At 51.5% G+C, this 27,537-nt stretch overlaps 1 protein-coding gene across 1 annotated transcript; it reads right to left on the reverse strand.

Moving 5' to 3' along the window:
* Positions 1–41: 41 nt before the first annotated feature.
* On the reverse strand, positions 42–27,537 carry LOC147083974 (uncharacterized). Its single transcript, XM_085979985.1, has 2 exons — positions 27,433–27,537; positions 42–1,288 (listed from the first exon to the last, which is right to left on the reverse strand). Exons 1-2 carry the CDS (start codon positions 27,525–27,527, stop codon positions 439–441), a joined length of 945 nt encoding a protein of 314 aa, XP_085836111.1. The 5' UTR covers positions 27,528–27,537; the 3' UTR covers positions 42–438.

The raw sequence follows: 27,537 nt of genomic DNA on the forward strand, positions 1-27,537 counted from the left end.
TTGTTTTCACACAGAGGGTTGTTAAGATCTGGGACGCACCATCTGAAAGGATGCTGGAATCAGGTTCCACAGGAACTTTCAAACAGTAATTGGACATGTACTTGAAGAGGACTAGTTTGCAGAGTTCTGGGGATAAAGCTGGGGTTTGGGACTAAATTGGACAGCTCTTTCAAAGAGCCGGCACAGACAGGATGGGCCGAATCACCTCCTTCTGTGCTGTTAGATTTGATGATCAGTGTGAACACGCTGGTGTCCCTTAAGGCTCTTAGAGCTTTTAAAGCTCTTCCCACAGTCAGAACATTTAAAGGGTCACTCGTCAGTGTGAACAAGCTGGTGTGCTAAGAGGGTGGAGGACCGAGTGAATCCCTTCCCACATTCAGAGCAGGTGGTTTCTCTCCAGTTTGTAGGTGTTGGTGTCTCTTCAGCTCCCTGGAGCTTTTAAAGATCTTCCCAGTCAGAACATTTAAAGGGTCTCTCTCCAGTGTGAACAAGCTGGTGTGCCAGCAGGTGGGATGACTCAATGAATCCCTTCTCACACACGAAGCAGGTGAAAGGCCTCTCACCAGTGTGAACTCGCTGGTGTTTCTTCAGATCCCTGGATCTTTTAAAGCTCTTCCCACAGTCAGAACATTTAAACGGCCTCTCATCAGTGTGAGCTCGCTGGTGTTGCTTCAGATGCTGGGGGCTTTTAAAGCTCTTCCCACAGTTAGGACACTGAAATGGTCTCTCATCTTTGTGAACAAACTGGTGTTCCTTCAGTTCCCTGGCGCTTTTAAAGCTCTTCCCACAGTCAGAGCATTGAAATGGTCTCTCATCAGTGTGAACAAGCTGGTGTCGCTTCAGATCCCCAGTGCTTTTAAAGCTCTTCCCACAGTCAGAACACTGAAAGGGTCTCTCCCCAGTGTGAACTCGCTGGTGTGTTTGCAGGGGGGATGAACAAACAAATCCCTTTCCACACACGGAGCAGGTGAACGGACTGTCCCTGGTGTGACTGCGCCGTTGAACTTCCAACGTAGACGGGGAACTGAATCCCTTCCCACCGTCCCCACCTTTACCCGGTTTCTCCCCGGTGTGACGGTGTATGTGTCTCGCCAGGTCAGGCGATCGGCTGAATCCGCGTCCACACACCGAACACATGTGCGGTTTGTCATCGCTGCGATCGCTGCTTTCTCCTTCCATGTGCAAAGGCCGATGATATTCAGGTCCTGATGAATCCAGCGACTCTGTCAGATGTTGACGTAATGTTTGGTCTGAGCTTCCCGCCTGTAACTGCTCCACTTCTATAACCCTGTAAATTGAGATCAGAAAAGGATCAGAGGCAAACTGTTGTTTAATTTTCCCCTTTCCGAACCTAGGGGCAGTGAAGCTGATTTTCAGGCTCCAGCTGCTGCACAGGTTGGTTGAAAGGATCAGCAGTGATGGTGGCTGTAATACCCATAAGCCCCAATGCTCCAGAAAGCACTCTGTTGACTCTGAGTCCTGCGCATGTGCTCATGGCCCCCACGCTCTCCCTCCTGCTCCACAATCGCCCGTCCCGATTGGTCCACAACGCGCATGCTCAGCGCACAAAACCCCGCGGTTGGAACATCGGGCGCACATGCGGAGCCGCAACATCTGGTACGCGTGAGCGGCTCAGGTGGGGGCGAGTCGGTGTTTCGCCTCAGCTGCCAAGGAGGTGCGCATGTGCAGGACGACCCAACATTCCTCCTGTCAGCAATCACTCCCTCGTTTCTTTAATAAAAACAGAAAATGCTGGAAATACTCAGCAGGTCAGGCAGCATCTGTGGAGAGAGAAACAGAGTTAACGTTTCAGGTCAATGACCTTTCGTCAGAACTGCTTGTTCTTTAGTGTCAGCCAGTGACTCAGTGGGTAGCACTCTCGCCTCTGAGGCACAAAGTTGTGGGTTCAAGTCCCACTCCAGAAACTTGAACATTGAATGGCGGAGCAGGCTCGAGGGGCCAAATGGCCTACTCCTGCTCCTATCTTCTATGTTTCTATGTAAGTTTAGGGACCCTCCATGTTGACTTTGTCCGATCCTGTCACTGTTTTCCAAGTGCTCTGCTATTACATCCTTTATAATGGACTCTAGCATTTTCCCCACTACCGATGCCAGGCTTACCGGTCTATAATTCCCCATTTTCTCTCTCCCACCCTTTTTGAATAGTGGGGTAACATTAGCTACCTGCCAATCCATGGGTACTGTTCCAGAGTCTATCGAATTTTGGAAGAGGACCAGCAATGCATCTACTATTTCTAGGGCCACTTCCTTAAGTACCCTAGGATGTAGATTATCAGGCCCTGGGGATTTATCGGCCTTCAATCCCATCAATTTCCCGAACACCATTTCCCTACAAATACTGATTTCATTCAGTTCCTCCCTTTCATTTAGGCCCTATGTTCCCCGACATCTCTGGGAGGTTATTTGTGTCCTCCTTTGTGAAGACAGAACTAAAGTATGTATTTAGGACCAGGACCAGTGCAAGATAGATTAAGGCGATACTTAGTACAACTAAATCAGGAGGTACAAGCACTAAATAAAGTAGTAAGGAACCAACAACAGATTAAAGATCTAGAAAGGCAGAATGCTGGACTTAAACCAGACGAGTTGCCCAGAATCGGTCAACAAGTAATGACGCAAGTTATCGGAAGAAAGGGAATGGGGCCCGTTGGATGGGGCCATGTACTGTATTAATGACAAGTGATACGTGTGTTTGTCTACAAGAACCGATGGGTATGCGATGGAAGCAATGGACCCAGGTGAAACCATTTAACACTAAAGACCCCCATTCTACCCTCTCCTCTAGGGGAAAGAGCTCGGAAGACGACCAGACCTCTGTTTAAATTACAGATAAACATGGATCCAGTCGACCCTTTATATCAGAGGGTCCGTCTCGGGGAGTGTGGTAAACCACTGTTATACCTGTCTGTGTCTGTATGTGTATTCCACTAGGTACAGGTCTGGACATGCCTCGGCTGACTCCTCCCACTATTCCAGGTATATAAGTGACTACCTCCCAGTCCCTTAGTATTCTGGACGGGTCGACCACTCGAGACTAGACCTTCATTCTTTAGTTAATAAAAGCCTGGTTGTTACTCGCTTAACCTCAGTCTTTTGAGTAATTGATGGCGCATCAATTTTATTAACTAAATTTTTTATAATGGAGAAGATCCTCACACCAGCATGCCTGGACCTGGACAGTCGGGAAGCGGACGCTTCCACCAAGTTTGCTCACTGGCTCATGTGCTTCGAGGCATTCCTGACTGCCTCCACTGCGGTCGTAACGGATGCGAACAAACTGTCTGTCCTGATCTCCAAGGTGAACCACCGAGTGTACTCAGTCATCCGGGACGCGACCTCGTACACAGCCGCCCTCCAGCTCCTCAAGACCCAGTACACGCGCCCTGTGAACGAAGTTTACGCCAGGCACCTCCTGGGGAGTCGCAAGCAACAACCTGGGGAATCGACTGAGGAATACCTCCAAGCACTGTCCGTGCTTGGCCGGGCCTGTGGATGTAAGGCGGTAACGCCCACTAAGTATACGGAGGAACTGATCCGGGATGCCTTCGTAGCGGGCCACAGGTCCAACTACACCCGACAGCGACTGCTGGAGCAGAGTGACCTCACCCTCGACAAAGCCTCCGAAATTGCACTAACGCTGGACGCAGCCTACCGGGGCATGGATGCCTACTCCTCTGCACCGTGGACGCCGCGGGGAACGACAACCTGGGACACGGTAGGACAGCCCCATAGCACCGTGCCACCCCAGCCACAGCCCAACAATGGCCCAACCACCGCAGCAGTGTCCCAAAGTCAGACAGCAGTATCCCAAGGCCAGAAATGCTACTTCTGTGGCCAGGCCAAACACCCCAGAGCGCGCTGCCCGGCGAAGAATGCGACCTGCTCGGGCTGCGGGAAAAAGGGACACTACGCTAGCGTCTGCAAGGCCAAAGCCACCCCGAACGCCAGCAGCGCCGCGTGTGGGCCGTGCGAGCCGCCATCTTGGGCCCCCAACAGCGCCGCGTGTGGGCCGCCATCTTGGGCTTCCCCAGCCATGTGCGAACCACCGCAGCAGCAGCCATCTTGGACGACTCCAGCCACATGGGAATCATGGACGCCGCCATCTTGGACACCAGCCGGGACACAGCAGGCCGCCAACCCCTCCCCACCTGATACCCGCAGCGACACACCGACCCCTACGCTGGCCTCTGTGACGCTGGACCAAACGAGACCGCACCAACTAGCTCGGTCCAAAATGGATGTTAAGGTAAACGGCCATGCAATAAACTGCCTTTTTGACTCCGGGAGCACAGAGAGCTTCATCCACCCCGACACGGTGCGGCGTTGCTCTCTCCCAGTCCTGCTTGCGCACCAGCAGATTTCTATGGCCGCTGAGTCCCAGTCAGCGGACATTGGCGGCTACTGCGTGGTGACACTAGTAGTAGACGGGACTGTGTTCAATAATTTTAAACTCCTGGTCCTGCCCCAACTTTGCGCTGCCGTTCTACTGGGGTTGGATTTCCAATGCCACCTCAAAAGCGTTACGATGGCCCCCTCCCCCCACTCACAGTCCGCAGCCAGCAGCCTCCAAATTGCCCGCCGCGCACCAGATGCAACCTCTCCACACTCAGAGTCCCACCCCCCCCCCTCACTGTTTGCTAACCTCACCCCCGACTGTAAGCCCATCGCCACAAAGAGCAGGCGATACAGTGCCGGGGACAGGGTTTTCATCAAAACCGAAGTGGAGCGGCTCCTGAAGGAGGGGATTATTGAGGGCAGCTCCAGCCCCTGGCGAGCCCAGGTTGTGGTCGTTAAGACCGGCGAGAAGCAGCGCCTGGTCATCGACTACAGCCAAACAATAAACCGCTACACCCTGCTGGACGCCTACCCACTCCCCCGCATAGCTGACATGGTCAACCAGATCGCGCAGTACCGCGTCTTTTCGACCATTGACCTGAAATCAGCGTACCACCAGCTCCCCATCCGCCCCGAAGACCGCCAGTATACTGCTTTTGAGGCAAACGGCCGCCTCTATCACTTCCTTAGGGTTCCCTTTGGCGTTACCAACGGGGTCTCCGTCTTGCAAAGGGAGATGGACCGGATGGTCGATCAAAATGCGCTGCAGGCCACTTTCCCTTACAATGTGACCATCTGCGGCCATGACTTGCAGGACCATGACGCAAACCTCGAGAAATTCCTCCGCACCGCCCAACTCCTGAACCTGACGTATAACAAGGAGAAGTGCATATTCCGCACAGACCGCCTCGCCAGCCTTGGCTGTGTTGTGGAACACGGAGTCATTGGTCCCGACCCCGACCGGATGCGTCCCCTTATGTAACTCCCACTGCCCCACTGCCTAAAAGCTCTGAAGAGGTGCCTAGGGTTTTTTTCCTACTACGCCCAGTGGGTCCCCTACTATGCAGACAAAGCCCGTCTGCTGATCAAATCCACCTCTTTTCCCCTGATGGCAGAGGCCCGCTCGGCCTTCCACCGTATCAAGGAGAACATTGCCAAAGCCACCATGCACGCAGTGGACGAATCCATCCCCTTCCAGGTGGAAAGCGATGCGTCCGACTTCGCTCTGGCCGCCACCCTTAATCAGGCGGGGAGACCTGCGGCATTCTTCTCACGAACCCTCCAGGGCCCGGAGACCAGACACTCCGCGGTCGAGAAGGAGGCCCAGGCTATTGTGGAGGCTGTGCGTCATTGGAGGCACTACCTGGCCGGAAAACGATTTACCCTGCTCACTGACCAGCTTTCAGTTGCTTTTATATTCAACAACAAGCAGAGGGGCAAAATCAAAAATGACAAGATCTTGAGGTGGAGAATCGAACTTTCCACCTACAATTACGAGATCTTGTACCGGCCTGGGAAGCTCAATGAACCCCCAGATGCCCTATCGCGTGGCACCTGCGCCAGCGCGCAGATCGATAGGCTGAGGGCCCTCCACAATGACCTCTGCCACCCGGGGGTCACCAGGTTCTTCCACTTCATCAAGGCCCGCAACCTGCCTTACTCCATTGAGGAGGTCAGGACCATGACCAAGAACTGCCAAGTCTGCGCTGAGTGCAAACCGCACTTTTATAGACCAGACAGAGCCCACCTGATAAAAGCCACTCGCCCTTTCGAATGCCTGAGCGTCGATTTTAAAGGGCCTCTCCCCTCCTCCGACCGCAATGTGTACTTCCTCAACATCATTGACGAGTACTCCCGTTTCCCGTTCGCTCTCCCCTGCCTGGACATGACCAGTGCCACGGTCATTAAATGTCTGAACAGCCTCTTCACCATGTTCGGTTTCCCCAGCTATATCCATAGCGACCGGGGCTCATCGTTTATGAGCGACGAACTCCGCCAGTACCTGCTCGCTAGGGGTATAGCCACAAGCAGGACCACCAGTTACAACCCCCGGGGGAACGGACAGGTGGAAAGAGAGAATGCAACAGTTTGGAAGGCCGCCCTACTAGCCTTAAAGTCTAGGGGCCTTCCGACCTCCCGCTGGCGGGAGGTGCTCCCCGATGCGCTCCACTCGATTCGGTCACTGCTCTGCACTGCCACCAATGCCACCCCTCACGAGAAAATGTTTGTCTTCCCAAGGAAGTCCACATCGGGGACAGCGTTACCGCCATGGCTGACGTCCCCAGGGCCGGTACTACTGAGAAGACACGTGAGGACCAATAAAACGGACCCCCTGGTCGAGAGGGTCGACTTCCTCCACGCCAACCCCCAGTACGCTTACATTGCGTACCCGGACGGGCGGGAGGACACAGTCTCCATACGAGACCTCGCACCCTCGGGGACCGCTGTAACCCACTACCCATTACCACCCCACCCCCCACGACACCCTCGGGGACCGCTGTAACCCACTACCCATTACCACCCCCCCCACGACCCGATATCCAACCCCAGCAGCCGGCTCGCCTTGGACCGTCACCCACGAGGACTACACTCCAGTGCCCCAGCCTACACGGGACGCGACGCCGGAAGCTACACCACCCCTGCCGTCGCCACGTCGATCACAGCGGCAGACAAGACCTCCGGAGAGACTCCAATACACGAACTTTTAAATACACTTCACCCCGCCGGACTCATTTTTAAACAAGGGGTGAATGTGGTAAACCACTGTTATACCTGTCTGTGTCTGTATGTGTATTCCACTCGGTACAGGTCTGGACATGCCTCGGCTGACTCCTCCCACTATTCCAGGTATATAAGTGACTACCTCCCAGTCCCTTAGTATTCTGGACGGGTCGACCACTCGAGACTAGACCTTCATTCTTTAGTTAATAAAAGCCTGGTTGTTACTCACTTAACCTCAGTCTTTTGAGTAATTGATGGCGCATCAGGGAGAAGAAGCTCTCCCGGTTTACCCTCACACCCGAGAACTCATTTTTAATGTGGAAGCAAGTCATCCTCGGTTCCGAGGGACTGCCTAAGAAGAAGAAGATATAATTGGTGTAAGACCTCTTTACTCCTGTACTCAAATCCTCTTGTATGAAGGCCAGCATACCATTTGCCTTCTTAACCGCCTTTCACGACCACCGGACGTCCCAAAGCGCTTTACAGCCAATGAAGTACTTTTGAAGTGTAGTCCCTGTTGTAATGTGGGAAACGCGGCAGCCAATTTGCGCACAGCAAGCTCCCACAAGCAGCAATGTGATAATGACCAGATAATCTTTTTTCGTCATGTTGATTGAGGGATAAATATTGGGCACAAAACACCGGGGATAACTTCTTCGAAATAGCACCACAGGATCTTTTACGTCCACCTGAGGGGGCAGACGGGGGCCTCGGTTTAACGTCTCATCCGTAGGACGGCACCTCCGACACTGCAGCGCTCCTTCATTGTTGCCCTTCCGACAATGCGGCTCTCCCGCAGCACTGTCCCTCCGATGGCGCAGCGCTCCTTGAGCACTGCCCCTCCGACAGTGCGGCGCTCCCTCAGTGCTGCCCCCCCGACAGTGCGGCGCTCCATCAGTACTGCCCCTCCGACAGTGTGGCGCTCCCTCAGTACTGCCCCTCCGACAGTGCGGCGCTCCATCAGTACTGCCCCCCCGACAGTGCGGCGCTCCCTCAGTGCTGCCCCCCCGACAGTGCGGCGCTCCATCAGTACTGCCCCTCCGACAGGGTGGCACTCCCTCAGTACCGACCCTCCGACACCGCGATGCTCCCTTAGTACTGCCCCTCCGACAGTGTGGCACTCCCTCAGTACTGACCCTCCGACAGTGCGAAGCTCCCTCAGTACTGCCCCTCCGACAGTGCGGAGCTCCCTCAGTACTGCCCGTCCGACAGTGCGGCACTCACTCAGTACTGCCCCGACAGTGTGGCGCTGCCTCAGTATTGCACCCCCGACAGTGCGGCGCTCCCTCAGCACTGCCCTTCCGACAGTGCAGCGCTCCCTCAGTACTGCCCCTCTGACAGGGCGGCGCTCCCTCAGTACTGACCCTCCAACAGTGCGGTGCTCCCTCAGTACTGCCCTGCCGACAATGTGGCGCTCCCTCAGTATTCAGCCTCCCGGCTGTGCAGCGCTCCCTCAGCACTGCTCCGACAGTACAGCGCTCCCTCAGCACTGCCCTACCGACAGTGCGGCGCTCACTCAGCTCTGCCCCCCCGACAGTGCGGCGCTCTCTCATTACTGCCCCTACGACAATGCGGTGCTCCCTCTGTACTGCCCCTCCGACAGTGAGACGCTCCCTCAGTACTGCCCCTTCGACAGTGCGGCGCTCCCTCAGTACTGCCCCTTCGACAGTGCAGTGCTCCCTCAGTACTGCCCCTTCGACAGTGCAGCGCTCCCTCTGTACTGCCCCCCCGACAGTGCGGCGCTCCCTCAGTACTGCCCCTCCGACAGTGCAGTGCTCCCTCAGTACTGCTCCTCCGACAGTGCAGCGCTCCCTCAGTACTGCTCCTCCGACAGTGGAGCTCTCCCTCAGTACTGCCCCTCCGACAGGGCGGCGCTCCCTCAGTACTGCCTCTCCGACAGTGTGGCGCTCCCTCAGTACTGCCCCTACGACAGTGTGGCACTCCCTCAGTACTGACCCTCCGACAGTGCGGCGCTCCCTCAGTACTGCCCCTCCGACAGTGCGCCGCTCCCTCAGTACTGCCCCGCCTACAGTGCAGCACTCCCTCAGTATTGCCCCCCCCGACAGTGCGGCGCTCCCTCAGTACTGCCCCGCCTACAGTGCAGCACTCCCTCAGTATTGCCCCCCCGACAGTGCAGCGCTCCCTCAGTACTGCCCCTCTGACAGTTCAGTGCTCCCTCAGTACTGCCCCTCCGACAGTGCGGCACTCCCTCAGTACTGCCCCGCCGACAGTGCAGCGCTCCCTCAGTACTGCTCCTCCGACAGTGCAGCGCTCCCTCAGTACTGCTCCTCCGACAGTGCAGCTCTCCCTCAGTACTGCCCCTCCGACAGGGCGGCGCTCCCTCAGTACTGCCCCTCCGACAGTGCAGCTCTCCCTCAGTACTGCCCCTCCGACAGGGCGGCGCTCCCTCAGTACTGCCCCTCCGACAGTGTGGCGCTCCCTCAGTACTGCCCCTACGACAGTGTGGCACTCCCTCAGTACTGACCCTCCGACAGTGCGGCGCTCCCTCAGTACTGCCCCTCCGACAAAGTGGCGCTCCCTCAGTATTCGCCCTCCGACAGTGCAGCGCTCCCTCAGTACTGCCCCTCCGACAGGGTGGCGCTCCCTCAGCACTGCCCCTGGAATACTGCATACAGTTTTGGTGTCCATACTTAAGAAAAGACATACTTGCTCTCGAGTCAGTACAAAGAAGGTTCACTCGGTTAATCCCGGGGATGAGGGGGTGGTCATATGAGCAGAGGTTGAGTAGATTGGGACTCTACTCATTGGAGTTCAGATGAATGAGAGGCGATCTTATTGAAACATATAAGATTGTGAAGGGGCTTGATCGGGTGGATGCGGTGAGGATGTTCCCAATGATGGGTGAAACTAGAACTAGGGGGCATAATCTTCGAATAAGGGGCTGCTCTTTCAAAACTGAAATGAGGAGAAACTTCTTCACTCAGAGGGTGGTAGGTTTGTGGAATTTGCTGCCCCAGAAAGCTGTGGAAGCTACATCATTAAATAAATTTTAAACAGAAATAGATAGTTTCCTAGAAGGGAATTAAGAGTTACGGGGAGCGGGCAGCAAATTGGACATGAGTCTAGGTTCGGAATGGTCATGGCCCTGTGGGTAGTAGAGTGGGCCCAGGGGCCGTGTAGCCTGGTTCTGCTCCTACTTCTTGTGTTCTAATTCTGTGTTAGATTTCAGGAGATGATTTTATTCCTGTTCCTGGCTGGGTGGAGATCGCCTTTACAGAAGGCAAGTACTGTAGAAAATACAGGGACAGAGTGATCTCCTGGACGAGTTTCGATCGCCTAGATGGGTCGGAGAGGAATTTCCCAGATTTTTCCTCCCAAATTGGCCATTGGGTTTTTTATCTGGTTTTTCGCCTCTCCCGGGAGATCACATGGGTTCGGGTGGATGGAGAGGGATAGAAGATTTGAGGTTAGGATCAGATCAGCCATGATCTTATTGAATGGTGGAGCAGGCTCGAGAGGCTGAATGGCCTACTCCTGCTCCTATTTCTTATGTTCTTATGTAACAGTGCGGCGCTCCCTCAGTACTGCCCCCCGACTGTGCAGCGTTCCCTCAGCAATGCTCCTCCAACAGTGCGGCGCTCCCTCAGCTCTGCCCCCTCCGACAGTGCGGCGCTCCCTCAGCACTGCCCCTCCGATAGTGCGGCGCTCCCTCAGCACTGCCCCTCCGACAGTGCGGCGCTCCCTCAGCACTGCCCCTCCGGCAGTGCGGCGCTCCCTCAGCACCGCACTGGAGTGTCAGCCTCGCTTTTTATGCTCAAGTCCCCGGAGCGGGATTTGAACCCACAACCTTCTGACTCTGCTATCCACTGAGCCACAGCTGACTCCAGTCTTTCACACAGTTTCATCATAACTTCCTTGCTTTTTGCACTCTACACCTCTGCAAATGCAGGGGAGTTATGATGAATTGTTAAACAGTTTTTTTTGCAGAGTGACCAAGGCTGTCTGTAGGAATCAATTTTGCATTTGAAAGAAGCTTGTATTGTGAAGCTTGTGCGAGAATCGGCGGGAATCGTGGGCTGAGCGGCTGTATAAAGGCTCCCGAGACCCAGGTAAGGCCTCAGTGCGAGAATCGGCGGGAATCCCGGGCTGAGCGGCTGTATAAAGGCTCCCGAGACCCAGGTAAGGCCCCAGTGCGGGAATTGCGGGCTGAGCGGCTGTATAAAGGATCCAGAGACCCAGGTAAGGCCTCAGTGTGAGAATCAGCGGGAATCGTGGGCTGAACGGCTGTATAAAGGCTCCCGAGGCCCAGGTAAGGGCTCAGTGCGAGAATTGGCGGGAATCGCGGGCTGAGCGGCTGTATAAAGGCTCCAGAGACCCAGGTAAGGCCTCAGTGTGAGAATCGGCAGGAATCGCGGGCTGAGCGGCTGTATAAAGGCTCCCGAGACCCAGGTAAGGTCTCAGTGCGAGAATCGGCGGGAATCGCGGGCTGAGCGGCTGTATAAAGGCCCCAGAGACCCAGGTAAGGTCTCAGTGTGAGAATCAGCGGGAATCGTGGGCTGAGCGGCTGTATAAAGGCTCCCGAGACCCAGGTAAGGCCTCAGTGCGAGAATCGGCGGGAATCGCGGGCTGAGCGGCTGTATAAAGTCTCCCGAGACCCAGGTAAGGGCTCAGTGCGAGAATCGGCGGGAATCGCGGGCTGAGCGGCTGTATAAAGGCCCCCGAGACCCAGGTAAGGCCTCAGTGTGAGAATCAGCGGGAATCCCGGGCTGAGCGGCTGTATAAAGGCTCCCGAGACCCAGGTAAGGCCTCAGTGCGAGAATCGGTGGGAATCGCGGGCTGAGCGGCTGTATAAAGGCCCCAGAGACCCAGGTAAGGCCTCAGTACGAGAATCGGCGGGAATCGCGGGCTGAGCGGCTGTATAAAGGCCCCAGAGACCCAGGTAAGGCCTCAGTACGAGAATCGGCGGGAATCGCGGGCTGAGCGGCTGTATAAAGGCTCCCGAGACCCAGGTAAGGTCTCAGTGCGAGAATCGGCGGGAATCGCGGGCTGAGCGGCTGTATAAAGGCTCCCGAGACCCAGGTAAGGTCTCAGTGCGAGAATCGGCGGGAATCGCGGGCTGAGCGGCTGTATAAAGGCTCCCGAGACCCAGGTAAGGCCTCAGTGCGAGAATCGGCGGGAATCGCAGGCTGAGCGGCTGTATAAAGGCCCCAGAGACCCAGGTAAGGCCTCAGTGCGAGAATCGGCGGGAATCGCGGGCTGAGCGGCTGTATAAAGGCCCCAGAGACCCAGGTAAGGCCTCAGTGCGAGAATCGGCGGGAATCGCGGGCTGAGCGGCTGTATAAAGGCTCCCGAGACCCAGGTAAGGTCTCAGTGCGAGAATCGGCGGGAATCGCGGGCTGAGCGGCTGTATAAAGGCCCCAGAGACCCAGGTAAGGTCTCAGTGCGAGAATCGGCGGGAATCGTGGGCTGAGCGGCTGTATAAAGGCCCCAGAGACCCAGGTAAGGCCTCAGTGCGAGAATCGGCGGGAATCGCGGGCTGAGCGGCTGTATAAAGGCTCCCGAGACCCAGGTAAGGTCTCAGTGCGAGAATCGGCGGGAATCGCGGGCTGAGCGGCTGTATAAAGGCCCCAGAGACCCAGGTAAGGTCTCAGTGTGAGAATCAGCGGGAATCGTGGGCTGAGCGGCTGTATAAAGGCTCCCGAGACCCAGGTAAGGCCTCAGTGCGAGAATCGGCGGGAATCGCGGGCTGAGCGGCTGTATAAAGGCCCCAGAGACCCAGGTAAGGCCTCAGTGCGAGAATCGGCGGGAATCGCGGGCTGAGCGGCTGTATAAAGTCTCCCGAGACCCAGGTAAGGGCTCAGTGCGAGAATCGGCGGGAATCGCGGGCTGAGCGGCTGTATAAAGGCTCCCGAGACCCAGGTAAGGCCTCAGTGTGAGAATCAGCGGGAATCCCGGGCTGAGCGGCTGTATAAAGGCTCCCGAGACCCAGGTAAGGCCTCAGTACGAGAATCGGCGGGAATCGCGGGCTGAGCGGCTGTATAAAGGCCCCAGAGACCCAGGTAAGGCCTCAGTACGAGAATCGGCGGGAATCGCGGGCTGAGCGGCTGTATAAAGGCCCCAGAGACCCAGGTAAGGCCTCAGTACGAGAATCGGCGGGAATCGCGGGCTGAGCGGCTGTATAAAGGCCCCAGAGACCCAGGTAAGGCCTCAGTGCGAGAATCGGCGGGAATCGCGGGCTGAGCGGCTGTATAAAGGCTCCCGAGACCCAGGTAAGGTTTTACCAATCTCCAGTCTCGGACCTCAGAGGGAAGGAGAGAGGTAAAAAGTAATCCAAGTGTGACGTCACCAGAAAGCGGATAAGTGATTGGTTGGTGAGTATTTCTCTCTTTTTTAAGCTTAAACTCTGTGGTTTATAGTTTCTAAGGTGCGATATTCATCATCTAGAATCGGGGCAGAGGGTATTTAAAAATAATATTAATAAATTTAATTAATTACATAGAATGGGAGATCAGGCGATGTGTTGCTGCTGCAATATGTGGGAGCTGGTGAACACCATTAATGCTCACGGTGATCACATTTGCAGTAAGTGTTGGCTGCTCGAGGAATTCCGGCTCCGTGTTGAAGAGCTGGAGTCCGAGCTTCAAACACTGAGACACATCAGGGAGGGGGAGAGTTGCCTGGACTCTGTGTATCAGGAGGTAGTCACACCAATTATTAGATTAATTAATTCAGATGTAGTCCGTGGCCAGGGTCAGGATGGTGTGACTAGAAGTGAGGCAGGTACGGGGATCCAGGAGGTAGTGTTGGAGGAGCCGCAGCCCTTGCTCTTGTCCAACAGGTTTGAGGCTCTTACTCCCTGTGAGGATGGGAACAGGGACTGCAGGGAGGATGAGCAACCCGGCCACAGCACCGTGGAGCGGGGGGCCATTCAAGTGGGGGGAGATAAAATAAATGTTGTAGTGGTAGGAGATAGTATCGTTAGGGGGATAGATAGAGTTCTTTGCAGCTGAGAGCGAGAGTCCCGAAGGCTGTGTTGCCTGCCCGGTGCCAGGGTTAAGGACATCTCCTCTGGGCTGGAGAGAAACTTGGAGTGGGAGGGGGAGGATCCAGTTGTCTTGGCCCATGTTGGTACCAACGACATAGATAGGACAAGGAAGGAGGTTCTGCTGAGGGAGTTTGAGCAGCTAGGGGCCAAATTAAAAAGCAGAACCACAAGGGTAATAATCTCTGGGTTACTACCTGAGCCACGTGCAAATTTGGCTAGGGTAAATAAAATTAGAGAGTTAAATACGTGGCTCAAAGACTGGTGTGGGAGAAATGGGTTTTGCTTCCTGGGACACTGGCATCAGTACTGGGACAGGAGAGAGCTGTTCTGTTGGGACGGACTTCACTTGGCCAGTGCTGGGACTAGAGTCCTGGCGAATCAAATAACTAGGGCTGTAGAGAGGGCTTTAAACTAATTAGTGGGGGGGAGGTTTTAAGAGAGCGAAAAATAAAAATGACAGCGGAGAAGGCAATAGAGCAAGGTAGCAGCGGGGGAATTAAAAACCAGAGCGTGTCAGGAAGGGACAGAATGTATAATGATAAAGATAAAGTAGTAAAAGGGGTAACAGCAGGAATAAATTGTCAGAAAACATATTTGAAAGTTCTTTATCTGAATGCACGCAGCATTCGTAACAAAATTAACAAGTTGACGGTACAAATAACTACACATGGGTATGATCTGGTGGCCATTACGGAAACATGGCTGCAAGATAATCATGACTGGGAACTAAACATACAAGGGTATTTGACAATTAGGAAGGACAGACAGGAAGGAAAGGGAGGTTGGGTTGCTATGTTAATGAAGGATGGAATTACTGCAATAGTCAGAAATGATATTGGGTCAAAGGATCAGGATAGTGAAACAGTTTGGGTGGAGATAAGGAATAATAAGGGGAAAAAGTCACTAGTGGGCGTAGTCTATAGGCCTCCTAACAGTTGCAAATCTGTTGGTCGGAGTATAAATCAGGGAATAGTTGGGGCTTGTAATAAGGGAACAGCTATAATCATGGGGGATTTTAACTTTCATATTGACTGGACTAATCAAATTGGGCATGGCAGCATTGAGGAAGAGTTCATAGAGTGCATTAGGGACGGGTTCCTTGAGCAATATGTAACTGAACCAACCAGGGGGCAGGCAATCTTAGATCTGGTCCTGTGTAATGAGACAGGATTAATAAAAAATGTCCTAGTAAAGGAGCCCCTTGGAATGAGTGACCATAATATGGTTGAATTCCAAATTCAGTTTGAGGGTGAGAGAGTTGGATCTCAAACCAGCGTACTATGCTTAAATAAAGGAGACTATGAAGGTATGAGAGTAGAATTGACTAAAGTGGACTGGGAAAACAGATTAAAGTGTAAGACGGTACAAGAGCAGTGGTCTACATTCAAGGAGAAATTTCACATCTTTCAAGATAAATATATTACACTGAGGAAAAAGGGGAGTAAAAGAAAAGACAGCCATCCGTGGCTTAGTAAAGTAATAAAGGATAGTATTCGACTGAAAACAAGGGCATATAAAGTAGCCAAATCTAGTGGGAGGATAGAAGATTGGGAAGCATTTAAAAGCCAGCAAACAATAACTAAAAGATTAATTAAGAAAGGGAAGATAGATTATGAAAGTAAACTAGCAAAATATATAAAAACAGATAGCAAGAGTTTCTACAGCTATATAAAAAGAAAAAGAGTGGCTAAAGTGAACGTTGGTCCCTTAGAGGATGGGACCGGGAAACTCGTGCTGGGGAACATGGAGATGGCAAAGACGCTGAACAAATATTTTGAATCAGTCTTTACAGTAGAGGACACTAAAAATATCCCAACACTGGACAAACAGGGGGCAATGGGGGGGGGGAGGAGCTAAACACGATTAAAATCACTAAGGAGATGGTACTCAGTAAAATAATGGGACTTAAGGCGGATAAATCCCCCTGACCTGATGGCCTACATCCTAAGGTCTTGAGAGAAGTGGCGGTAGGGATTGTGGATGCATTGGTGATTATTTTCCAGAACTCCCTGGACTCAGGAAAGGTCCCGGCAGATTGGAAAACTGCTAATATAACACCCTTATTTAAGAAGGGAAGTAGACAAAAAGCTGGAAACTATAGACCAGTTAGCTTAACATCTGTGGTTGGCAAAATGTTGGAGTCAATTATTAAGGAAACAGTAACAGCGCATTTAGATAAACATAATTTAATAGGATAGAGTCAGCATGGTTTTCCGAAGGGGAAGTCATGTTTGACAAATTTGCTCGAATTCTTTGAGGATGTAACATACAGGGTGGATAAAGGGGAACCGGTGGATGTGGTGTATTTGGACTTCCAAAAGGCATTTGACAAGGTTCCACACAAAAGATTACTGATCAAGATAAAAAATCACGGGATTGGGGGTAATATACTGGCATGGGTGGAAGACTGGCTATCTAACAGAAAACAAAGAGTTGTGATAAATGGTTCGTTCTCAGGCTGGCAATCAGTAACAAGTGGTGTTCCGCAGGGGTCAGTGCTGGGACCCCAACTCTTTACAATCTATATTAACGATTTGGAGGAAGGGACCGAGTGCAACATATCCAAGTTTGCCGACAATACAAAGATGGGAGGGAAAGCAGTGAGTGAGGAGGACATAAAAAACCTGCAAAAGGACATAGACAGGCTAAGTGAGTGGGCAGAAATTTGGCAGATGCAATATAATGTTGGAAAGTGTGAGGTTATGCACTTTGGCAGAAAAAATGAAAGAGCAAGTTATTATCTGAATGGAGAGAAACTGCAAAGTGCTACAGTACAAAGGGATCTGGGGGTCCTGGTGCATGAAACACAGAAGGTTTGTATGCAGGTGCAGCAGGTGATCAGGAAGGCCAATGGAATCTTGGCTTTTATTGCAAGGGGGATGGAGTATAAAAACAGGGAGGTCTTGCTGCAGTTATACTGGGTATTGGTGAGGCCACACCTGGAATACTGCGTGCAGTTTTGGTTTCCATATTTAAGAAAAGATATACTTGCCCTCGAGGCGGTTCAGAGAAGGTTCACTCGGTTGATTCCAAAGATGAGGGGGTTGACGTATGAGGAAAGTTTGAGTAGGTTGGGCCTCTACTCATTGGAGTTCAGAAGAATGAGAGGCGATCTTATCGAAACATATAAGATTGTGAGGGGGCTTGATCAGGTGGATGCGGGGAGGATGTTTCCACTGATGGGTGAGACTAGAACTAGGGGGCATAATCTTAGAATAAGGGGCTGCCCTTTCAAAACTGAGATGAGGAGAAACTTCTTCACTCAGAGGGTAGTAAATCTATGGAATTTGCTACCCCAGAGAGCTGTGGAAGCTGCAAAATTAAATAAATTTAAAATGGAGATAGACAGTTTCCTAGCAGATAAGGGAATTAGGGGTTACGGGGAGAGGGCAGGGAAGTGAACGTGAGTCGAGGTTCGGATCAACCATGATCCTATTGAATGGCGGAGCAGGCCCGAGGGGCCGTATGGCCTACTCCTGCTCCTACTTCTTATGTTCTTATGATCGGACAGTGTAGAGGGAGTGTTTGATGGGACAGTGTAGAGGGAGCTTTACTCTGTATCTAACCCGTGCTGTACCTGCCCTGGGAGTGTTTGATGGGACAGTGTAGAGGGAGCTTTACTCTGTATCTAACCCGTGCTGTACCTGCCCTGGGAGCGTTTGATGGGACAGTGTAGAGGGAGCTTTACTCTGTATCTAACCCGTGCTGCAGCTGCCCTGGGAGTGTTTGATGGGACAGTGTAGAGGGAGCTTTACTCTGTATCTAACTCATGCTGTACCTGCCCTGGGAGTGTTTGATGGGACAGTGCAGAGGGAGCTTTACTCTGTATCTAACCCGTGCTGTACCTGCCCTGGGAGTGTTTCATGGGACAGTGCAGAGGGAGCTTTACTCTGTATCTAACCCGTGCTGTACCTGCCCTGGGAGTGTTTGATGGGACAGTGTAGAGGGAGCTTTACTCAGTATCTAACCTGTGCTGTACCTGCCCTGGGAGTGTTTGATGGGACAGTGTAGAGGGAGCTTTACTCTGTATCTAACCCGTGCTGTACCTGCCCTGGGAGCGTTTGATGGGACAGTGTAGAGGGAGCTTTACTCTGTATCTAACCTGTGCTGTACCTGCCCTGGGAGTATTTGATGGGACAGTGTAGAGGGAGCTTTACTCTGTATCTAACCCGTGCTGTACCTGCCCTGGGAGTGTTTGACGGGACAGTGTAGAGGGAGCTTTACTCTGTATCTAACCCATGCTGTACCTGCCCTGGGAGTGTTTGACGGGACAGTGTAGAGGGAGCTTTACTCTGTATCTAACCCATGCTGTACCTGCCCTGGGAGTGTTTGACGGGACAGTGTAGAGGGAGCTTTACTCTGTATCTAACCCGTGCTGTACCTGCCCTGGGAGTGTTTGACGGGACAGTGCAGAGGGAGCTTTACTCAGTATCTAACCCGTGCTGTACCTGCCCTGGGAGTGTTTGATGGGACAGTGGCGAGGGAGCTTTATTCTGTATCTAACCTGTGCTGTACCTGCCCTGGGGGTGTTTGATGGGACAGTGTAGAGGGACCTTTACTCTGTATCTAACCCATGCTGTACCTGCCCTGGGAGTGTTTGATGGGACACTGTAGAGGGAGCTTTACTCTGTATCTAACCTGTGCTGTAGCTGCCCTGGGAGTGTTTGATGGGACAGTGTAGAGGGAGCTTTACTCTGTATCTAACTCATGCTGTACCTGCCCTGGGAGTGTTTGATGGGACAGTGTAGAGGGAGCTTTACTCTGTATCTATCCCGTGCTGTACCTGCCCTGGGAGTGTTTGATGGGACAGTGCAGAGGGAGCTTTAGTCTGTATCTAACCCGTGCTGTACCTGCCCTGGGAGTGTTTGATGGGACATTGTAGAGGGAGCTTTACTCTGTATCTAACCTGTGCTGTACCTGCCCTGGGAGTGTTTGATGGGGCAGTGTAGAGGGAGCTTTACTCTGTATCTAACCTGTGCTGCACCTGCCCTGGGAGTGTTTGATGGGACATTGTAGAGGGAGCTTTACTCTGTATCTAACCCGTGCTGTACCTGCCCTGGGAGTGTTTGATGGGACAGTGTAGAGGGAGCTTTACTCTGTATCTAACCCGTGCTGTACCTGCCCTGGGAGTGTTTGATGGGACAGTGTAGAGGGAGCTTTACTCTGTATCTAACCCGTGCTGTACCTGCCCTGGGAGTGTTTGATGGGACAGTGTAGAGGGAGCTTTACTCTGCATCTAACCTGTGCTGTACCTGCCCTGGGAGTATTTGATGAGACAGTGTTGAGGGAGCTTCACTCTGTATCTAACCCGTGCTGTCCCTGCCCTGGGAGTGTTTGATGGGACAGTGTAGAGGGAGCTTTACTCTGTATCTAACCTGTGCTGCACCTGCCCTGGGAGTGTTTGATGGGACATTGTAGAGGGAGCTTTACTCTGTATCTAACCCGTGCTGTACCTGCCCTGGGAGTGTTTGATGGGACAGTGTAGAGGGAGCTTTACTCTGTATCTAACCCGTGCTGTACCTGCCCTGGGAGTGTTTGATGGGACAGTGTAGAGGGAGCTTTACTCTGTATCTAACCCGTGCTGTACCTGCCCTGGGAGTGTTTGATGGGACAGTGTAGAGGGAGCTTTACTCTGTATCTAACCCGTGCTGTACCTGCCCTGGGAGTGTTTGATGGGACAGTGTAGAGGGAGCTTTACTCTGTATCTAACCTGTGCTGTACCTGCCCTGGGAGTATTTGATGAGACAGTGTTGAGGGAGCTTCACTCTGTATCTAACCCGTGCTGTCCCTGCCCTGGGAGTGTTTGATGGAACAGTGTAGAGAAACATAGAAACATAGAAGATAGGAGCAGGAGTAGGCCATTCAATGAGATCATGGCTGATCATCGAAATTCAGTACCCTGTCCCTGCCTTCTCCCCATATCCCTTGATCCCTTTAGCCTCAAGAAATATATCCAACTCTTTCTTGAATATATTTAATGAACTGGCCTCCACCGCCCTTTGTGGCAGAGAATTCCACAGGTTCACCACTCCCTGGGTGAAGAAATTCCTCCTCATTTCAGTCCTAAATGGCTTACCCCTTATCCTTAGACTATGACCCCTGGTTCTGGACTCCCCGGCCATCAGAAACATCCTTCCTGCATCTAGTCTGTCCAGACCTGACAGAATTTTATAGGTTTCAATGAGATCCCCTCTCAATCTTCTAAACTCCAGTGAGTATAAGCCCAATCGACACAATCTTTTCTCATACGTCATTCCTGTCATCCCAGGTATCAGCCTGGTGAATCTTCGCTGCACTCCCTCCATGGTAAGGTGACCAAAACTGTACACGATACTCAAGGTGTGGTCTCACCAAGGCCCTGTTCCTGTATTCGAACCCTCTTGCAACGAAGGCCAACATACCATTTGCCTTCTTAACCGCCTGCTGCACCTGAATGCTTACCTTCAGCGACTGGTGCACAATAACACCCAGGTCTCTTTGCACTTCCCCTTCTCCCAATCTATTGCCATTCAAATAATAATCTTTGCTTTACTCTGTATCTAACCCGTGCTGTACCAGCCCTGGGAGTGTTTGATGGGACAGTGTAGAGGGAGCTTTACTCTGTATCTAACCCATGCTGCACCTGCCCTGGGAGTGTTTGATGGGACAGTGTAGAGGAAGGTTCACTCTGTATCTAACCCGTGCTGTTCCTGCCCTGGGAGTGTTTGATGGGACAGTGTAGAGGGAGCTTTACTCCGTGTCTAACGTGTGCTGTACCTGCCCTGGGAGTGTTTGATGGGACAGTGTAGAGGGAGCTTTACTGCATGTCTAACGTGTGCTGTACCTGCCCTGGGAGTGATTGATGGGACAGTGTAGAGGGAGCTTTGCTCTTTATCTAACCCGTGCTGTACCTGCCCTGGGAGTGTTTGATGGGACAGTGTAGAGGGAGATTTACTCTGTATCTAACCCATGCTGCACCTGCCCTGGGAGTGTTTGATGGGACAGTGTAGAGGAAGGTTCACTCTGTATCTAACCCGTGCTGTTCCTGCCCTGGGAGTGTTTGATGGGACAGTGTAGAGGGAGCTTTACTCCGTGTCTAACGTGTGCTGTACCTGCCCTGGGAGTGTTTGATGGGACAGTGTAGAGGGAGCTTTACTGCATGTCTAACGTGTGCTGTACCTGCCCTGGGAGTGATTGATGGGACAGTGTAGAGGGAGCTTTGCTCTTTATCTAACCCGTGCTGTACCTGCCCTGGGAGTGTTTGATGGGACAGTGTAGAGGGAGATTTACTCTGTATCTAACCCATGCTGCACCTGCCCTGGGAGTGTTTGATGGGACAGTGTAGAGGAAGGTTCACTCTGTATCTAACCCGTGCTGTTCCTGCCCTGGGAGTGTTTGATGGGACAGTGTAGAGGGAGCTTTACTCCGTGTCTAACGTGTGCTGTACCTGCCCTGGGAGTGTTTGATGGGACAGTGTAGAGGGAGCTTTACTGCATGTCTAACGTGTGCTGTACCTGCCCTGGGAGTGATTGATGGGACAGTGTAGAGGGAGCTTTGCTCTTTATCTAACCCGTGCTGTACCTGCCCTGGGAGTGTTTGATGGGACAGTGTAGAGGGAGATTTACTCTGTATCTAACCCATGCTGCACCTGCCCTCACGAGCAAATTTGGCTAGGGTAAATAAAATCAGAATGTTAAATGCGTGGCTCAAAGACTGGTGGGGGAGAAATGGGTTTTGCTTCTTGGGACACTGGCACAAGTACTGGGACAGGAGAGAGCGGTTCCGTTGGGACGGACTTCACTTGGCCAGTGCTGGGACCAGAATCCTGGTGAATCGAATAACTAGTGCTGTAGAGAGGGCTTTAAACTAATTAGTGGGGGGGAGGTTTCAAGAGAGCTAAAAATGTCAGCAGAGAAGGCAATAGAGCAAGGTAGCAGTGGGGGAATTAAAAACCAGAGCGTGTCAGGAAGGGACAGAATATATAAAGATAAAGGTAAAGTAGTAAAGGGGGTAAAAGCAGGAATAAATTGTCACAAAACATATTTAAAAGTTCTTTATCTGAATGCACGCAGCATTCATAACAAAATAGACGCGTTGACGGTACAAATAACTACACATGGGTATGATCTGGTGGCCATTACGAAGACATGGCTGCAGGGTGACCATGACTGGGAAGTAAACATCCAGGGGTATTTGACTATTAGGAAGGACAGCCAGGAAGGAAAAGGAGGTGGGGTGGCTGTGTTAATAAAGGTGGAATCACTGCAATAGTGAGAAATGATATTGGGTCAAAGGATCAGGATAGTGAAACGGTTTGGGTGGAAATAAGGAATAATAAGGGGAAAAAGTCACTAGTGGGCGTAGTCTATAGGCCTCCTAACAGTTGCAACTCTATTGGTCGGAGTATAAATCAGGAAATAGTTGGGGCTTGTAATAAGGGAACAGCTATAATCATGGGAGATTTTAACTTTCATATTGACTGGACAAATCAAATTGGGCAGGGCAGCCTTGAGGAAGAGTTCATAGAGTGCATTAGGGACGGGTTCCTTGAGCAGTATGTTACTGAACCAACCAGGCTCTCTTGAAACCTCCTCGCCACTAATTAGTTTAAAGCCCTCTCGACAGCCCTAGTTATTCGATTCGCCAGGATTCTAGTCCCAGCACTGGCCAAGTGAACTCCGTCCCAACGGAACAGCTCTCTCCTGTCCCAGTACTGGTGCCAATGTCCCAAGAAGCAAAACCCATTTCTCCCACACCAGTCTTTGAGCCACGCATTTAACTCTCTGATTTTATTTACCCTAGCCAAATTTGCTCATGAGGGCAGGTAGCGCATGGGTTAGATACAGAGTAAAGCTCTCTCTACACTGTCCCAGGCAATCTTAGATCTGGTCCTGTGTAATGAGATAGGATTAATAAAAAATGTCCCAGTAAAGGATCCCCTTGGAATGAGTGACCATAACATGGTTGAATTCCAAATTCAGTTGGAGGGTGAGAGAGTTGGATCTCAAACCAGCGTACTAGGCTTAAATAAAGGAGACTATGAAGGTATGAGAGCAGAGTTGACTAAAGTGGACTCGGAAAATAGATTAAGGTGCAAGACGGCAAATGAGCAGTGGTGTACATTCACGGAGATATTTCACAACTTTCAAGAAAAATATATTCCACTGACTAAAAAGGGGCGTAAAAGAAAAGCCAGCCATCCGTGGCTATGTAAAGTAATAAAGGATGGTACCCGACTGAAAACAAGGGCATATAAAGTAGCCAAATCTAGTGGGAGGATAGAAGATTAGGAAGTATTTAAAAGCCAGCAAAGAATAACTAAAACATTAATTAAGAAAGGGAAGATAGATTATGAAAGTAAACTAGCAAAAAATATAAAAACAGACAGCAAGAGTTTCTACAGTTATAGAAAAAGAAAAAGGGTGGCTAAAGTGAATGTTGGTCCCTTAGAGGACGAGACTGGGAAGTCAGTAGTGGGGAACATGGAGATGGCAAAAACGCTGAACAAATATTTTGTATCAGTCTTTACAGTAGAGGACACTAAAAATATCCCAACACTGGACAAACAGGGGGCTATGGGGGGGGAGGAGCTAAATACGATTAAAATCACTGAGGAGGTGGTACTCGGTAAGATAATGGGACTTTAAAAAAAAAAAAATATATTCATTGATGGGATGTGGGCGTCGCTGGCTGGCTAGGCCTGCATTTAGTGCCCATCCCTAATTGCCCTTGAGAAGATGGTGGTGAGCCGCCTTCTTGAACCGCTGCAGTCCATATGGTGTAGGTACACCCACAATGCTGTTAGGAAGGGAGTTCCAGGATTTTGGCCCAGCGACAGTGAAGGAACGGCGATACAGGTCCAAGTCAGGATGGTGTGTGGCTTGGAGGGGAACTTGTAGGTGGTGATGTTCCCATGCGTCTGCTGCCCTTGCCCTTCTAAGTGGTAGAGGTCGCGGGTTTGGAAGGTGCTGTTGAAGGAGCTTTGGCGAGTTGCTGCAGTGCATCTTGTAGATGGTACACACTGCAGCCACAGTGCGCCGGTGGTGGAGGGAGTGAATGTTGAAGGTGGTGGATGGAGTGCCAATCAAACGGGCTGCTTTATCCTGAATGGTGTCGAGCTTCTTGAGTGTTCTTGGAGCTGCACTCATCCAGGCAAGTGGAGAGTATTCCATCACACTCCTGACTTGTGCCTTGTAGATGGTGGAAAGGCTTTGGGGAGTCAGGAGGTGAGACACTCGCTGCAGAATTCCCAGCCTCTGGCCTGCTCTTGTAGCCACAGTCTTTATATGGCTGGTCCAGTTCAGTTTCTGATCAATGGTAACCCCCAGGATGTTGATAGTGGGGGATTCAGCGATGGTAATGCCATTGAATGACTTAAGGTGGATAAATCCCCTGGACCTGATGGCTTACATCCTAGGGTCTTGAGAGAGGTAGCAGTGGGGATTGTGGATGCATTGGTGGTAATTTTCCAAAACTCCCTGGATTCAGGCAAGGTCCCAGCAGATTGGAAAACTGCTAATGTAATGCCCTTATTTAAAAAGGGAGGGAGACAAAAGGTTGGAAACTATTGACCAGTTAGCCTAACATCTGTGGTTGGTAAAATGTTGGAGTCCATTATTAAGGAAGCAGTAACAGGACATTTGGATAAGCATAATTTAATTGGACAGAGTCAGCATGGTTTTATAAAGGGAAAGTCATGTTTGACAAATTTGCTCGAATTCTTTGAGGATGTAACAAACAGGGTGGATAAAGGGGAACCAGTGGATGTGGTGTATTTGGACTTCCAAAAAGCATTTGACAAGGTGCCACACAAAAGATTACTACGCAAGATAAAAAATTATGGAATTGGGGGTAATATACTGGCATGGTGGAAGATTGGCTATCTAACAGAAAACAGAGAGTTGGGATAAATGGTTCATTCTCGGGTTGGCAATCAGTAACTAGTGGTGTTCCGCAGGGGTCAGTGCTGGGACCCCAACTCTTTACAATCTATATTAACGATTTGGAGGAGGGGACCGAGTGCAACATATCCAAGTTTGCCGACGATACAAAGATGGGAGGGAAAGCAGTGAGTGAGGAGGACATAAAAAACCTGCAAAAGGACATAGGCAGGCTAAGTGAGTGGGCAGAAATTTGGCAGATGGAATATAATGTTGGAAAGTGTGAGGTTATGCACCTTGGCAGAAAAAATCAAAGAGCAAGTTATTATCTAAATGGAGAGAAACTGCAAAGTGCTACAGTACAAAGGGATCTGGGGGTCCTGGTGCATGAAACACAGGTTAGTATGCAGGTACAGCAGGTGATCAGGAAGGCCAATGGAATCTTGGCTTTTATTGCAAGGGGGGTGGAGTATAAAAGCAGGGAAGTCTTGCTTCAGTTATACAGGGTACTGGTGAGGCCACACCTGGAATATTGCATGCAGTTTTGGTTTCCATATTTAAGAAAAGATATACTTGCTCTCGAGGCAGTTCAGAGAAGGTTCACTCGGTTGATTCCGGAGATGAGGGGGTTGACTTATGAGGAAAGGTTGAGTAGGTTGGGCCTCTACTCATTGGAATTCAGAAGAATGAGAGGCGATCTTATCGAAACATATAAGATTGTGAGGGGGCTCGATCGGGTGGATGCAGAGAGAATGTTTCCACTGATGGGTGAGACTAGAACTAGGGGGCATAATCTTAGAATAAGGGGCTGCCGTTTCAAAACTGAGATGAGGAGAAACTTCTTCACTCAGAGGGTGGTAAATCTATGGAATTTGCTACCTGAGATAGTTGTGGAAGCTGCGACATTAAATAAATTTAAAACGGAGATAGACAGTTTCCTAACTGATAAGGGAATTAGGGGTTATGGGGAGCGGGCAGGGAAGTGGACGTGAGTCTAGGTTCGGATCAGCCATGATCCTATTGAATGGCGGAGCAGGCCCGAGGGGCCATATGGCCTACTTCTGCTCCTACTTCTTATGTTCTTTTTCTCTTCACATATCTATAAAAGCTTTTACAGTCAGTCAGTTTTTATGTTCCCTGAAAACTTACTCTCATATTCTATTTTCCCCTCCTTTGTTGAATCCTAAACTGCTCCGAATCCTCAGGTTTACTGTTTTTTCTGCCCAATTTATATGTCCTCTCCTTGGATCTTATGCTATCCCTAATTTCCCTTGTTAGCCACGGTTGAGTCACCTCTTTAGTTTTATTTTTATGCCAAACTGGGATGAACAAATTCTGTAGTTCATCCATGCGGTCTTTGAATGTTTGCCATTGCCTATCCACCGTCAACCCTTTGAGTGACATTCCCCAATCAATCCCATCCAACTTGCTCCTCAGACCATCGTAGTTTCCTTTATTTAAATTTAGGACCCTAGTCTCTGAGTCAACAACTTGATTCTCCATCTTAATGAAGCATTCGATCATATTATGATAACTCCGACCCAAGGGGCCTCGTACAACAAGATTGCTAATTAATCCTTTCTCGTTACATAATACCCAGTCTAAGATGGCCTGATCTCTGGTTGGTTCCTCGACATATTGGTCCAGGAAACCATCCCGTAAACACTCAAGGAATTCCTCCTCCACAGTAGAGGACATGTGAGGGGGGGAGGGAGTCCCTTTAAATGTGGAGGAGGTGGGTGTCCCTTTAAATGTGGCGGGGTGGATGTCCCTTTAAATGTGGAGGTGGTGTGTGTCCCTTTAAATGTGGAGGTGGTGGGTGTCCCTTTAAATATGGATGGGGTGGGTGTCCCTTTAAATGTGGACGGGGTGGGTGTCCCTTTAAATGTGGAGAGGCGGGGCCGCGCATGCTCATTCGGCCCCACCACAAAACGAGGCTGCCAGTGCGCCTGCGCGGGGCCTCTGGGGAGAAGACGGAAGTCGGCCCGGGAAAGAGGCGAAATCAGCGGCCGGGTAAAGTAAAGTGTTGGGGAATCGATTTAAATGGAGGTGAGGGGGGAGCGGAGAGCGAGATTATAAAGTAAAATACCAGAAAAAACAAACCTGAGGGGCGGGCGGGACCTCCGTGGACGCCGAACGGAGCGGTTTGAACCGCGCGGGGTGGCGGAGTGAGCCGGAACATTGTGATTCTGACTGACGGGAGCTCTGACCAGTAGGAAGAGGGCTGAGCTGGGAGGACTGAACTGGGCGGCCTGGTCCTCCAACCAATGGCGGCGCGGCTAGGGGGCGGGACCTTCCCTCCCCGGCGCTGGGGCCTGGTTGTGACGTCATCACAGGAAGAGGCCATTCAGAGAAGGGACTGCAGCCGCTCAATCCACTCCGCTCGGTGCCGGGAGGGCGCTGGGACGGTACGGTTTGTACTTTCTTTTTATTTATCTCCTCGCCCGCGCTTCTCTCCGCTATATATAAAAAAAACCTTCATAAAACTCACTTTCCGCCGGTGATCCGGACTCGCGGTTGCCCGGGCCGACCCAGAATCGGAGGCCCTGCGCGGTTCAACTTCGAGAGCTGGGCCCGGCGGCGCATGCGGAGTAGG

Source organism: Somniosus microcephalus, unplaced genomic scaffold, assembly GCF_052327205.1.
Source record: "Somniosus microcephalus isolate GS21.2 unplaced genomic scaffold, FLI_Smic_1.0 scaffold10, whole genome shotgun sequence".
NCBI lineage: Eukaryota > Metazoa > Chordata > Chondrichthyes > Squaliformes > Somniosidae > Somniosus > Somniosus microcephalus.

What these genes read in the sequence shown, in the direction of transcription:
- LOC147083974 (XM_085979985.1), bottom strand. Translation starts at nt 27,527, where the DNA reads ATGCGCCGCCGGGCCCAGCTCTCGAAGTTGAACCGCGCAGGGCCTCCG. An exon ending in GTCCGGATCACCGGCGGAAA is followed by an intron (nt 1,289 to 27,432) that starts GTGAGTTTTATG and finishes CTCAATTTACAG; the next exon opens with GGTTATAGAAGTGGAGCAGT.